Below are 15,199 nucleotides of genomic sequence, written 5' to 3'. Positions count from 1 at the left end.
GAGAACTCGTATCAAATACATATTGTATTATTCTGCTATATGTCAGCCATTGTGCTTGGCACAGAAAATATAACATGGCCTCTGGTCCTCACCACAACCTGCGATTTAAGTCTTATCATAATTTCTACCTTACATGGGGTACAATTAATAAAATTGTTTAGGAGTGCTCATTATTAAGACACTTGTCTAGAAAGTGCTAAGTTCTGGGCTCTAAGCCTAGGTCTGAAAACATCAGAAAGTGGTTAGTTAACTGTTCATCTAAAGAGCCCAGAGACAAAGTAGGTCAGATTATGATTCTGTCCTATTCTGTCTCCTGGATTTTAACTTTCATTCACTGTGTGACTCTCTCCTGGTTACTTTTAACTGTCAGCTTGGCACACTCTAGAATCACCTGGGAAGGGAATCTCAATGAGGGACAGTCTACAAAAAGTTGGCCTGTGGCCCTATCTGTGGAAGACTGTCTTAGTTGTTAATTGAAATGTGAAATTGCCACTGTGGGTGGTACCATTCCCTAGGGAGGAGCTGCAGAATGAAATTGCCTAACTGTTGGACTTCTTTTCAATAATATAATCAATTCTTTCCTGTTTTTCACTAGTTGGGTTAGAATTTTCTGTTATTTTTGGGTGACAGTAACTCAAGAGATACCTTAGGTGTTTTAGGCAGTCAAGAGTTCTACACTGTATTTTGGGTTTGAGGGCCAGTTGAGACAGGGTTTAATCTGTCAAGGGCTCACCATGTTCTCACTCTGTAGCTGAGGATGACCTTAAATACCTGATCCTCCTGCTCCTTCAGTTGCTGATGTTACGGGCATGTGCCACCAAACATAGTCTTGTTTTTTCCACATCCTAAAGTCGAATGATGGCTTCCTCTAGGTAACCAGTGTCCTTTTGAAGTTTGGCGCAGATGTCAACGTAAGTGGTGAAGTTGGAGACAGGCCTCTGCACCTGGCCTCTGCAAAGGGGTTCTTCAACATTGTGAAACTCCTGGTAGAAGAAGGGAACAAAGCAGATGGTAAGGCTGTGCCTGCCTCCTCTGGGTCACATTTGCAGTGTCCTTCCCTTCCTCTGTAGGAGACAAGCCAAGGCTGGCTACTCCTGCGGACATGTGCTAACATGCTTCACAAATCATAATTTATTTCCATAAGTCTACTTGTTGAACTCAAATGAGAATGTTTCTTTATACCATTCAATTCAGTTTCCCTCACACTCAGCACCCTGGGAAGGAATGTTCTGGATAGATTGGTCCTGTCTGTTGCTAGTCACATGCCTTTCCTTTAGTGGAGGTGTAATTTACATAGGGGAAACTCACACAGTAAGTAGCCATTAACTCTAAAATAACTCATCTTCTAGTCTCTCCAGCCCCAGATCACTTCATCTCTTCTCTAACTCCTCAAAATGGTTTGTTCTATTCTATGGTTATTTCTGTTTGTATTTTCTGTGTGTGCATGTGTGAGGTATCTGTTTATAGTGTGTGTCCAGGTCCTTACAGCCAAGCATAGACTCTCGGGAACCATCTGGTGTCTTGTTCTATTACTCTGATAAAGGCTCTTTATTTAAGGTCTCTCTCTGAATCTGTATGTACAAATGGAGGGTCATCAATTTAGTCATTTTATTTTAATTTTTAAATTTATTAAATTGTTAAACAAATGTTGGAAATTGCTTGAAAGAAGCATTAAAGAAGAAGACTTCCTCCTAGACTTTTATTTTTGATACAGATTCACTGAGAGCTACAGCAGCTCAAGCACACCAGCAATCCTCCTATCTCTGCTGCCAATGGCTGCGTGGTTACTGGTATTTTAAGCAATACCCAGATTTTTACATAACTGCTGGGGATTTGATCCCAGGTCAAGCTTTGTCAAGAAGCGATTTTACTCTGATAACCACCTCCCAACTCCAAACTTTGCCCACCAGATTAATTTTGCCATTTATCCACATTACTGCAGCAAGCAGAGTCTTTTAAACTGCAGAAGGCTCCAAATATCCCTCCATTTGTACATCCAGCTTCTTCCTGGATGTAATTCAATGATTCTGACATTTTGCTACTATGTAACGCCTTTGTTTAACAGATACACTTGTCTATCTTGGATACATATATAAACGTGGAATTTCTAGACCCAAGGGTATGCACATGCAGAACTATGTAGCTACTCCCATTTGTACTCCCAAGATGCTTCTACTGTTTTCCAATCTTGTAGCAATGTGCTCCGTCCCCTCCCTACAGCCTTCACCACAACTGATACTCCATTGCTATACTAAAATTCCATAGGTACAATGGTCATCAATTCAGTCTTTTTAATTTTAATTTTAAAATTTATTTACTTATTAGTTAAATGTTGGAAAATTGCTTCAAAGTAACTTTAAAGAAAACTTTCTCCTAGACTTTTTTTTTGACACAGATTCACCGAGAGCTACATCTGGCCATAAAATCCTCTCAGGCATATCCAGCTCCCTTCCACTGGCCCCCAAGAGAACTAATTAAATGCCCATCAGTGATAGCTGCTGCCCTTTGCAACAAAAAGGATGCACAGCTCCAAAGGACATGGTTGTCAGGCCCACAGAGCTGCCAGCTCCTTCGGACCAAAATTCAAATTGGTAATCACTTACTAAAGCTAATCGATGCTTTCATTCAGTGGTGTAGAAGCCCAGTGACTCACAGACATCCAAGCAAGAGGCTGGAACAGCTTGTGTTTATGTCAGCCTCTTCATTTTGTAGACGTTGAAGAACTCCTTTTGCATTGTCTTCTATGGGCCATCATGAAATTACTTGGGCATCTACATGATAGTGTTATCCTAAACAGCATGCACTATCAGAACAAAAGCAAGGTGTGAGCCTCATTTAAGTCTTGGGCAGTCATTCATTCTTTCAGCTTAGTTAAGGCTGAGGCACAACAGTGGGAAGCCTGGCAACATGTTGGCATTTATGAAATTACCTTGCTCTTCTGGGGGACCAGAAGTGCATTGCTTCTCCCTCTCTTTATCTACACCAGCCTCGGCTTTTTATTCTCTTGCACAACTCCAAAGCCTGGTAGTGTCAAATGGGCGCCGCTTATGATCAGCATGCCTCCAGGATCAAAGGACTTGTCTGCAAAAGGCATTGAAATTTGTGCATTCCCATCCTCCTTCGTATACTTCGACTGCACAGGATAACTTCTAGCGTTTTCTTTCTGACTCACACAAGTACTACATTCTTCCTACTCAATCATTTAAAATAAAAAAGCAGCGTGACTCAAACACTTAAGTATTCTTATTTCCTTCTAGTACACTTGATATGAAGCCTGCTTTGCACTCCAGTGGGTTGCAGAAAACACAGCATACCCTGCCCCATGTGACAGATGGGACAAGACCCACCCTCAGTGAACTCACCTTTTCAAGAATGTAGCTGACCCTCAAGATGATTTATTACAACTCTAGACTTTTCTCATGGCAAATGGATATAAAAAGAAGATTAAATGAATGGCCCCAGAGGACATACAATTTGCAGCCTAGTATTTACAGTATGTTTCCATGGAAATAGAATGCCACAAAAGAGAATATATTCAGGTTGCAAAATTGCCCAAAATGTAATTCAGAAGGCAGGCTCTTCAGTTCAGTGCATTTAAGGAGCTGGCTTATTCAGTCAGATGTTTCAAGTCTCTGCTCTGCTTCAATGTGGCTCTTGGGGCAGGAGAGAGAAAAAAATAAATCCTCATGTCAAGAGGTTGAAGAGGCTGAGATGGTCCTTAAAACTTATCCTTTCAACAAAGTTGAAAAATGGGAACTTTTTTATTTGACATTCATTAGTATTTGCTAACTCATTGTTAAACACTGGAGTTCTTTAATATAAGGCCCCCTTTAAGGTGCCACAGGCTAGTGCAGAACTCTGTAAATATCTGTCAAGACAGGGGCTGGAAAGAAGATTCAGTAACTAAAAGCATGTTCTGCCCACTCAGACAACCTGAGCTCAGCTGCCAGCACCCATATCAGAGGGCTCTAAACACTTGCCATTCTGCTACTCTCCCATCAGTGGGTACCTATACATGGATATGAACATACACACATGCACACGTACACAGAAACACATACAACCCACACACACATACGCACACCAGAGGTACATACACGCAGAGCTAAAAGGAAAAAATAATTTAAAACGAGCCTATAAGATCACAGACAGCAAGGCTGGCTTATTTTAAAAATATTTCATTGAAATTATTAAGCAGATTGGTGATGGAACATTTATTTAATAAGCATGTGGGATTTATTTTAAACAGTGGATAGTCTTTGCAGTCATTGCTGACTTAATCTCGAAGTTTTGTTTTATCTTAAGTCAGTAATCAGAAATAAGGAAGAGGAGGTTCCATGTATCCAACCATCCGACAACCTTTCACAAACCACTGGTAGGCAGTAATTCTTTTTTAAGATGGAGGAGAGAGTGAAATAGTTTCCTGATAATGAAGCACAAATATTCCTTTGTAAGACTCTTTTATTTAAATATGTTGGTTACAGTTTTTACTTGCTTTGCTGGCGATTGAGCCTCAGGGCTTTGCACATCCTAAGTAAACTGCCTATTGCTAAGAAATAACTCATCATTTTGGCGACAAGCTTTCATGAAGTTACCTTGCTGACTTTGCACTCACTCCACAATTCAGGCTGATCTTGAGGTTATGATCCTTCTATGTCTGATCCACCTGGGATCAGGGAACTACCTGCACTGCCAGGCTGGCTTTAGTAAAAGATAAAGCTATTCTGAGAATAATATTGTTGATACATATCATCATATCTTAATGTCCCTGAATAATGCAATAATCCTTACATTTTAGTCTCTGTAAATCAGTCCAAGACAAAAGCAAATATCTCACAATGACCATGGCCGAGCTAAGTGAACCCTGTGTGATGCCTCCTCCCTTCAGTGTGTAGTGTTAGGAAGAGTGCCAGCAGCACGGAGGGAGGATGGTTCATCAGGCAGGGGATCCTTGAAGTTCACTTGGTTCTGCTGAAGAGGAATCACACTGGGAGAGGTAAGGGTGGCCAGTTGGCACTCCATAGCTGGTCAGGACTGTGCCACTATGCTTTATAATCATCAGTGGAAACTTGGGAACCCTCAAAACAACTTCTAATGCCCTCAGCTCCAGCATGAACCTGTGCCATTGACTCTACCTGGCTTCTCATGGAACATGAAAAAAAAAAAAATCAAATAGTTACAGACAAGCAGATCAAAACAAGCAAGCCAGGACTGTCTTATGGGGGGAGGGTTTTTTTTTTTTTTTCCTGAGGCACTGCTCACAGGATTTGCAGGAGAATTTTGGGGATATAGCTAAAGTTAGTCTATTTGCTTAAGACCTTACAGGACAATAAATGAGAGAGGCTGTCAACAAATGCAGCAGCTAGCAAGCAAATCCATCGTCATTAATTGCTACATGGTGGTATGTCCCCAGTAGGAATAAGCTACATGCGCTTCTGAGTCACTGTGGTCTTCCCTAACTTTCCCTGGAGATTGTTCATCATTTAACAACATTCCCTCTATTTCTTCTGCTTGTAAAAACACACCAAATAATAAGTGACTTTGGACAGAAAAATCATAATAAAGCAGACGTGTCTAGAACAGCTGATCCAATTATTTTCTTCCTCAGATATTGAATTAACGTCAGACCTAGAATTGAGCAGTTGGTGTTCAATTATTATTAAGCCTGTCTTGCAACTAGACTTTATGGTCTTTGAAGGTATACCTTTATGTATTTATAGTTTATTGATTTTAACACAAAACTTACAAGAGAAAAATTAGGAAATAGAATGGTCTTCATTAAATGTGTGTGCATGAAAAGAATCACTCTAAATGCATTATGAATATGAATATTTTCTGTTTGTTCCTAATAATGGTTCTGTTATAGCCACAATAACTGATAAAACATGAGTATCTTAACAGTGATAGACAGTTAGTGACTGTTTAAAAAGTGAGAATGCAATAGGATTTTCCCAAGCATCCAAAGCTAATTAATAATGATTAAAGCATGATACGTGTGTTAAAGACTATTACCCTGGTTAGTACTCACTCTAAACTAGATATAACTTAGACACACCTCTGTGGAAAGAACTCAGTCATAGACTTGCCTTTATCAGACTGGCCTCTCCCCATGACTGTGAGAGAACATCCTGATCAATGATGGGTCCTGGCCTGTCAAAGAGCTAGCTGAATGTGAGCCAGGACTGAGCCAGTAAGCATCATTCTCCCATGGTTTCTGGTTCACTTCCTACTTGAGTTCCTGTCCTAAGTTCCCTCCTTGGGAACAAACAAACTCTTTGCTCCCCATGCCAGCCACATTGTGTCCTAGTGTCTTCTGACAGGAGACTAGAGCAGATGTGAGGTAGCTCCCGAGTCGGAGCAGAATAGAGCATTGTGGGACTCCGAGCTCTCCCAGCAAAGAACCATCTCCAGCATCACAACCCTGAAGGGGTCCTGTGGAGACATGATGACAGCAATACCATACACATGCAGACACATTGGGCTTCTACAAACAGCCAGGCAGAACCCTGATCCTGTGGCTGGAATTGCTACCAGGAAAAAACTGGATAACATATACTGTTACTAATTGTCATATTGCCAGGACTAGGTTCTGTGCTCTTATGTTATAAGCTCCAAAGTCAGGTGTTGCTTATATTCTTCAAACCCACTTTAATAAGTGTACTTAAACACTCGAACCTCCCTTCTAGCCCAGGAGAGGTAGTGGAAAGGAAAGGTTAATAGGGCAAAGGAGGATGTGGACCTGTTTAGAAATAGATCTTTGGGGTGAATCTAGTCTGCATTGTCAGAATATTAGCAGTTCAGTTCACACAGTGTTAGCTCCATCCACTTGCAGACACCATCTATAAATCTGCAATGGCAGTTCAATCCAGAAGAAACTGAGAGGTTCTGACAATTGACTGGAGTCCAGAGAAGCAGCAAGAGGCTACCTGAACACCACAAGAATTTCTTTGGTGCATTTCTCTCTGCAATCACGATAAGTGGCAAGGTGAGCCAATACTACACAGTGTCATCCACTCCCTTTTGGGTTATATTTATACCCTTTTCAAACATCTTGTGTTCTCTCAAGCATCCATTCCAACAAAACATCACATGCCCCCTTTCCAGGTAGCTTCCAGAAAAGCATCACATGCCTGTTCTTAGAAAACATTCTTCGATGTGTCTGCTTCAGCAAAAACATCCTCTCATAAGGCAATTTCCAGAATAATGTGATATGATACAACTGAGTCTCAAACAAAAACCAACCAACCAACCAAACAACAACAACAAAAACCCCAGAAATTTCCACTTCAGTCAGGGTCTGATGTACAGTGGACTGAAAGATGTCGTAGATGGGGAGATGTCCAATCTGGAGAAGTGTGGAGAGTGAAGGATCTCTGCTGAGAATTGTTCTGGGGCAGCACAGATAGCCCCTGAATGCTCACATTCTCCTGTCTGGAGCTTCCAAATGGTCCTTTTCCTGTCTCTTAGAGCCTAACATCTAAGAAGTCTGAGAGAACACATTCAATCTCTATGTCAGCGAGACCTCTCGATTCCCATATTCAGGTTCCACAAAGAATCTTCAGATACCCTGAGAGTCATAAAACTGTATGGCAAAAAGAAAAAGACAGAGATCTGCTGTTAGGCATCCTCGTCTGAAATGCTTCTCTATGTGTGTAATATAATGTCATGATTCTCAGCTAAGGGGTACAGCATCTCCCGTACAGCACCCTAAACTTTCAAATGACTGGCTGTCACCTCCACCCACTGAATGATCACCCCCCCGGTTTAGTGATCTAGAAGGGACTTTTAATTTAAAGTTTTAAATTACACAGATTTGCAGAGTGTGCATGGCATGGCAGCTTCTTATGTTGAGGAGGCCAGAGAACAATATACAAGAGTCAGCTCTCTCGGTTCTACCATGTGGAGCCTGGAGAGAGAACTCAGGTCCACAGGATTAGAGGCAGAAGCCTGGATCCACTGACCATCAATCTCAGCAGTCCAGGACTTTCAAATTTTAAAATTCTTCAGATGAAAAAGGGAGTCAGTTTGGAATGGATACTTATGGAAAAGAGGCCATGGGTACCCTTGTGTGATCACACTACCACAAGACAAATTTCATTAGCTGTAGTCCTAGAATTTATGAGCACTAAAACAAAGCCTGCTTGATGTGATAATAGACAATAGGATAGAATTATAACTTTTTTAATTGGTTGCACTGATTTCCTCTATTGTAAACAGTAATTGGCAATTACCAGTAGTATCTTGGGCACGTAGGCAAAGCACATGACATTGTACATATGAAGGGTGAGAAAGAATGGATTCCAGATGACACATCTATGTTTTCTCATTGATGGCAGTGAACGCTCAGGACAATGAAGATCACGTCCCTCTGCACTTCTCTTCTCGATTTGGACACCACAATATAGTGAGCTACTTGCTCCAGAGTGACTTAGAGGTTCAGCCTCACGTCATTAACATCTATGGTGACACTCCTTTGCACCTGTGAGTATGACTTAGCAGTTCTCATATCCAACTCGTGTCTTCTTACTTATTAAAACATCTCCTTTCTATCCAGGGCATGCTACAATGGAAATTTTGAAGTTGCCAAGGAAATTGTCCACGTAACAGGAACTGAAAGTCTGACTAAGGAAAACATCTTCAGCGAGACAGCTTTTCACAGGTAGAGAGCATCTTTGTGTACAAGCCACTGAGCTTGGCTGACACCATGCAGCACCTCAAGTCACGTATACAAAGCTGTAACAAACAGCAGCAGATGCTGCAGTCAGAAAGTGAGCACAGAGGTAGGGTGGAAGAGAATCCTGACTGGGTACAGAAAGAAAAGGTGGAAGCAGGTGCCTCCATCAGCACAGCAAACGGATCTGTCTCCAGATGCTGCTTTTCTTGTGGAGCCTCAAAGACGTGGACTGATGTTGCCAAGGCAACAGGCCTATCAACATCTGTAAGCATATTTCTACTCGCTCCCTGAAAAGCTGCCATGAGGGGCTGTATGCCCTCTCTGACAAGAATCTCATTACTATGATTCATCAGCATCAAATATGACACTTTCTCCCTCACTTTCTCAAACCTTATGTGCAAATGTGTCTACCCAAGATATCCATCTGCCAGCTGCTAAAAGCCTACTTAGGATGGTATTGGGGTACCCAGGATGTAGCTCTTTTCTTGGAACCCACAAAATCCCTTTCCAGTGTGCTTAGAAAATACCCCAAAGGGTCAGCTGGAATTGGGAAAGATGCACCCCGTGAGTGAAGAAAGAGGCTGCTGATTACCCAGGGCCACAGCAGCTCCTGGGCTTTCTAGGAGGAAATCAGTGCAACAACATTAGGAGCCCTCGCTGGACAAGGGTTGTCATTTTGCTACAAAAATAATGATTTGAACTTAACAAGCCTTGACTAGTAGGTCATTTACTTAGACATGACATATCTCTCGGCTAATTTGCAACCTCTAAAAACCATACTCCAGGCTGATCTATTGTCTACATATTGTTTGGCTTGCATTGGGGAATAGTAGAAAAGTAAAAGACTCTTTGATCCTAAAGAAACATTAGCTTCGTGCTTCTATACCAGGCACCAAACCTTCAAATATAATATGGGTTTGTAGGGTGGTTTGTTCTTTTAACAATCAAACCCATTACAAAGAAAGAAAGGCTAAGGAGACTCCCACCTAAGGAGGAAACAGAGACTACAATACAGGTTATTGTGTCCATTGCCACATTTAGCTTCAGAAATTTTTTGAAATTGAAGCAAATCTAATTATTTGTTAATTACTTCTCTTGTTGTTATGGCCAAATAAATACCTCACCTGGAATAACTAATAGGGAGGTTCTATTTTGTCTCACAGTCTAGGAAAAATAGTCCAGAACAGCATGAACCGCATGATGGCTGGAGGCTGGGCAGCTGCTTGCCTTGCATCTGCAGCAAGGCATCAGCCGGTGCCTCCTTTCCCTTTCTGTGTTCAGTCTGGGACCCCAGCACATGAGACAGTGCCACCTACATTCAGGAGAGATCTCAGTTAAACCTCTCTGTGAAAGTCCTCACACGTACATGCAAAGATGTACCTTACTAACACCCCAAGGATTTATTCATACAATCAGGCTGACAGTATAAGATAACCATAATAGAATGTGTGCGTGTGTGTATGTGTGCATGTGTGTGGGAATGTGTGGGTATGTGTGTGTCTACACACATAAGGATAAACATATTCATATGTATGTATACATATGAACACATATGTGTATATATACATACACATACACATGTACATATCTAGGTATGTTCACATAAATGCACAGGTGCGAATATACTGATATATGCTTTTGACCTGCCATGTCCTATAACTAGTAGTTTTGAAAGGACTAATAAATCAACTTAGACAATGAACTATTCAATGGGTAACATTGCACTTCAATTTACAATGTAAATAGTTGAAGGTGATAGGATACATTGTACCAAGATAGTGATGATTTATTCACCCAGTCATTCAAGGAAGACTTACTACAGACCTGCCCTGTGTTAATGGAAGTAGAAACATTAACATACTCGGATCACTATCTCTTTAAAGAAGCCTTTCTGTGGGGTATGAAGATGACCAGAAATGTGTCCACCAGCACATACACTGCTATGTGTTCCATCCTACTGAAGCCAGGAAGAGACCTGGGAGACAGTGAGCTCTGCCTTTGGTTCATGAGGTGTCACACAACGGGCAGTTATCTGTCACACAGGGTAGTTTCATTAAGAATGGATTCCTTAAGGGCATGCCAGGAGGAGGAAGTCATGAGATACAGGAAACTGCCTCTACTAGAACTGAGTCCCTGTTCCCTTCCTGTAGCCATGGTTACATGTGAACGGATCTATGGGCTATATGAGGCAGCCTCAGCTTCCCAAGATCTGGGAGGATCTCAAGAGAGACCACTTTCTGTAAAGGCCAATTACAGGAGCAGGGCATTTCTGACACTGGTTTGTTCAAAACAAAAGCCAGTTATCATTGATGGATGACATGCTTAATCTTTATTTTCTCCCTGACTCAATTTAAAATTAGTCAGATTAGACTGGATTCAAATTTAACTCTGGATACGGGGATGTATCTAGAAGAGTTTAGCATGGGGGAAGGGGAGAGAGTCTTGAAAGTGAGTGGCAGTATCCCAGTCTATAAAATGCACAAGAGGAGAAAGCTGCTGAGCCGCCTTGTCTCCCTTTGCTTTCTGACCGCTCTGGCTGACCTGCTGCTCCAGGTTTTGCTGGTTTCCTTCTCTGCATAACCAACTGTTCCCTCTTTAACTAAGAGCCAAAAGAAGCCTTTCCTCCTTTAAGTCTCTCCTGCTCCAGCTACAAGGCAAGTATCACACAGACAACATGTTTGCCTTACACAAACCCTTTCTCCATGTATCTCGGCTTTCACAGGAAACATGTGAAGTCAAAATTCCATTTAGGTAGTTTGCTGGACCTGGTGGAAAATTCACCTGTAAAAATATTAATTATTTTGTGTCCTTAAATATGCCATGATCATGAGCACACTCCACTGTTTGTGTTATGGATCCATAGCGTGAATCCATTTGAAATTTCAACAGCATGGGCAAATAAAGAGGATGAAATTAGAACTCCAGCTCAGAGTCCGGATCATACTCCAGGTCCCTGGATAGTGTGTGGACGTGCTCCCTGTCCTGGATAGTGTGTGGACGTGCTCCCTGTCCTAGATAGTGTGTGGATGTGCTCCCTGTCCTGGATAGTGTGTGGACGTGCTCCCTGTCCTGGATAGTGTGTGGACGTGCTCCCTGTCCTGGATAGTGTGTGGACGTGCTCCCTGCACAGGGATAACCTGGAGCACTTAACCTCTGGTCACAGAAGCCTTGACAGAAACTGGGTCATATTCCTGGGGATTAATTTCAGACTGTTACCTCAATTTGATAAAAGTTTTATGGACCTGTCTGTAATACACATTGGATTGTCTTACACGTATCCGCTAGGTTTAAAGATGAACTGACAACACTGAGAACATTTGACCAAAATATTAAGAATTTCAGACAAGTGTTTGTTTACTCCAGATGTTTAATGTGTGAATCTGTTGCCCTCGGTAAACAGGAGCCCTGTTACTTCCTCTCGCTCCTTTTCTCTTCCCCCCTCTGTCTGTCTCTGCCTCTCTCTGTTTCTCTGTGTGTGTCTCTCTCTATGTCTCTCTCTGCCTCTCTATCTCCATATATGTCTCTCTCTGTCTCTGTTTATCTCCTCTCTCTGTGTGTCTCTGTTTCTCTCTCTCTCTCTCTCTCTCTCTCTCTCTCTCTCTCTCTCTCTCTCTCGTGTGTGTGTGTGTGCATTGCATTACTGTTCTACACACACTAGTATTTGGATTGTTTTGGATTAATCAAGTTTGTATCATTTCTTGTGGTTCTTGTAATACATAACTTCCTGGGCAATCTGAACAACAGCAATACACCATTTCACAGTTTCAGATAGACAATATACTGACAACTTGGCCTCCTGTACAAATGTTCCTTTTGGATTGATGATGATCACCTTTTATCTGCTTTCCTGTGTTCAGCCTTCTGCCTGTGTCATCGTTGTCCCAAATTCCATTTCCTGTAAAGCCATCAACCCCATATTGGGTTAGGATCTACTCTAATGACTCTACTGTATTTCCACTATGTCTTGGAAGACAATACCTCTAAATAGAGTCTAGAGTGAAATCCTGAGATATAGGACTCCTGTGGAGACATGACTCAGCACATAGGAAACCTCTAACATGACTCAGCACATAGGAAACCTCTAACATGACTCAGCACATAGGAAACCTCTAACATGACTCAGCACATAGGAAACCTCCTCTATCTTTCTTATTTTCTGCTTCTGCAGTGCTTGTACCTATGGCAAGAACATTGACCTGGTCAAATTCCTTCTTGATCAAAATGCTGTGAACATTAATCACCGAGGAAGAGATGGGCACACAGGTAAGACTGAGGGGAACATCATGTCTCCACATGGCTGTCAGTCCTCAAGAACACTGTTGAACCAAGCGAGAGCATCTGGCTGGTAAAGGTCAAGCCCTAGTGGATGAGCTATTTTATCAATTAAAATCATTTAGAATTAATGGTAAATGGCAACCTTAAAAATCGGATTGAGTGTTGCTCGGTTCCTCTGTTGTGTTAAAACCTGCATACAATCTTTGCATCCTGTGTTCCCTCTATCACAATAGGCTGATGATCATCACGTTTCTCTGCCCTTGGTTTGGTGCTCAAGAAAAATACCAGTTGAACCTAACCTTGATTATTATTTTTTGTAAAGGCAATAATATTTGTTCTTCATAATTGTTGTAGAAAGAGGAATGAAAAATTAAAACACACTGAGTAAATACAGTCAGTATGGAAGGCTGCCTAGGCTAGAGTCCCTCCGTTGCTGAATATGTCACCCGTGTTCTCAATAATAAAATTAATTCTTCATGGCACATCAATTACAGCTTTAAGTCCCTGAAAACAATTCTGTTTGCGGGATAACTCTTTTGACATCAAAGCGCCTTTTCTTCTTTTTCTTCTTTTGTTCTTTTTCGTCACAGGACTTCACTCTGCTTGCTACCACGGCCATATCCGCCTGGTTCAGTTTCTGCTGGATAATGGTGCAGATATGAATCTAGTCGCTTGTGATCCCAGCAGGTCTAGTGGTGAAAAAGATGAGCAGACATGTTTGATGTGGGCTTATGAGAAAGGTATGTTTTTAATCATCGCATCTCTGTAGCGACACATGGAACCGTGTGCATAGATTATGTCAATGCATCGATAATTTCTTTGCTTACATGACATGAACCCTCCCAGTTCCTCTGTAGATTGTGTATAAGGCTCTGGGGACTTGGATCAAAGAGTCCAACGGGCCATTATTAAGGAAAGCAACTTTCAGGTTGCAAATGAGCTGATGTACGCTCAGCACTGAGGCTGAAAAAGGACTGGGCTGCTCTAATTCTTAGCTCTAGAGATCAAGACAGAGATAGGCGACCACAGCAGAGTGATCTACAGTTGGTTTTTATATCTTAGAGAAAATGTTGATCTATGTATTTATGTATGTATATGTATTTATGTATGTATATATATTCATGTGTTTACATATGTATGTGTATTTTTGTGTGTATGTATATGTATTTATGTATGTATATATATATATATATATTTATGTGTTTACATATATATGTGTATTTTTGCATGTATGGGTGCAGGTATGTATGTATGTGTCTATGTATGTATATCAGTTTAAATCCTGCTAAGAATTTCAGTGTTATAAAGCAAGTGAGAGATGACACAAAACACACATCTCTCACCTTAAAAGGAATAGGAGATTTTTCCAAAGCTAAATTGAGCAACCATGACCCAGAAACAGAGATTTAGGTTATCACAATACCATATTCCAATATAGTAATAATTTCATGAAGTTTTTGTAGCAACAGAACCAAATGAAGTCATAAACTAGGACATGTTTTCAAATACATTGGTGAAAACATCGGATAGACTTGTTATAGACGCGCAAGGGCATCTCTAAGTGTCCAGTGTGATGTGATGCCATTCTTAGCCTTTGGTCTGGTGGAACCCAAAGGGCTGTTTGCACACACTAAAAGAGTTTACCTAGCACACAGGAGAACTTGATGTCATGCACAGTGGTTGTCAGTAAACAGCATGAGGTCTATCATGGAGTGTGCCTGATAAGCCCAGTGACACTCGATTGGAGAAAACTCATTTCCCTTTGCTACTCTGTATCAATTGTAAATAGCTTCTTGGTTAGGGGTGGAACCCTGTGTTCACTTCCTTTTCTAAATTCTGGGACCCTGTCTGGCATGAACCTGTGCAGGTCTTCTGTGAGCTGAGATCATTTCTGAATTCATATGTGTGTCAATTCTTTTGTGTCTGGAAGATACTGTTTCCTTGGAATCACCCCTCACTTCTGGGTTTTTTACAATCTTTCTTTCTCCTTTACTGAATAGATCCCAGAGATGTGAGGCAAGGGGCTTGATGAATACATGTCATTCCATATGCAAATCTCTCACTCTACATTATCCAGTTTGTGGGCGTGTCTTAATTTCAATCTACTGCATCAAGAAGCTTCTGTGAGTGTGCGAAAGGCACCAATCCATGTGTATAGCAGTATGTTGTGAGTAACTATTTTATTACCATGTCCCCTTTAGCAGAATGACAGTACTGGGGTTTCCCTGAGACTATGATCCACCTAGCATT

At 41.4% G+C, this 15,199-nt stretch overlaps 1 protein-coding gene across 3 annotated transcripts in view; it reads left to right on the top strand.

The window, feature by feature from the left end:
* Tnni3k (TNNI3 interacting kinase) overlaps positions 1-15,199 on the top strand; it is a 252,768-nt gene that overhangs the window by 62,113 nt on the left and 175,456 nt on the right. For all 3 annotated transcript variants that reach the window (XM_076933435.1, XM_034499991.2, XM_076933436.1), the window contains 5 exons: positions 873-1,011; positions 8,337-8,481; positions 8,555-8,659; positions 12,843-12,937; positions 13,540-13,689. In XM_076933435.1, coding sequence (XP_076789550.1) covers positions 873-1,011; positions 8,337-8,481; positions 8,555-8,659; positions 12,843-12,937; positions 13,540-13,689 — 634 coding nt within the window. The remainder of the gene's footprint in view (positions 1-872; positions 1,012-8,336; positions 8,482-8,554; positions 8,660-12,842; positions 12,938-13,539; positions 13,690-15,199) is intronic.

Source organism: Arvicanthis niloticus, chromosome 4, assembly GCF_011762505.2.
Source record: "Arvicanthis niloticus isolate mArvNil1 chromosome 4, mArvNil1.pat.X, whole genome shotgun sequence".
In the NCBI taxonomy this organism is placed as follows: domain Eukaryota; kingdom Metazoa; phylum Chordata; class Mammalia; order Rodentia; family Muridae; genus Arvicanthis; species Arvicanthis niloticus.
This window is presented reverse-complemented; position numbering and strand designations above follow the sequence as displayed.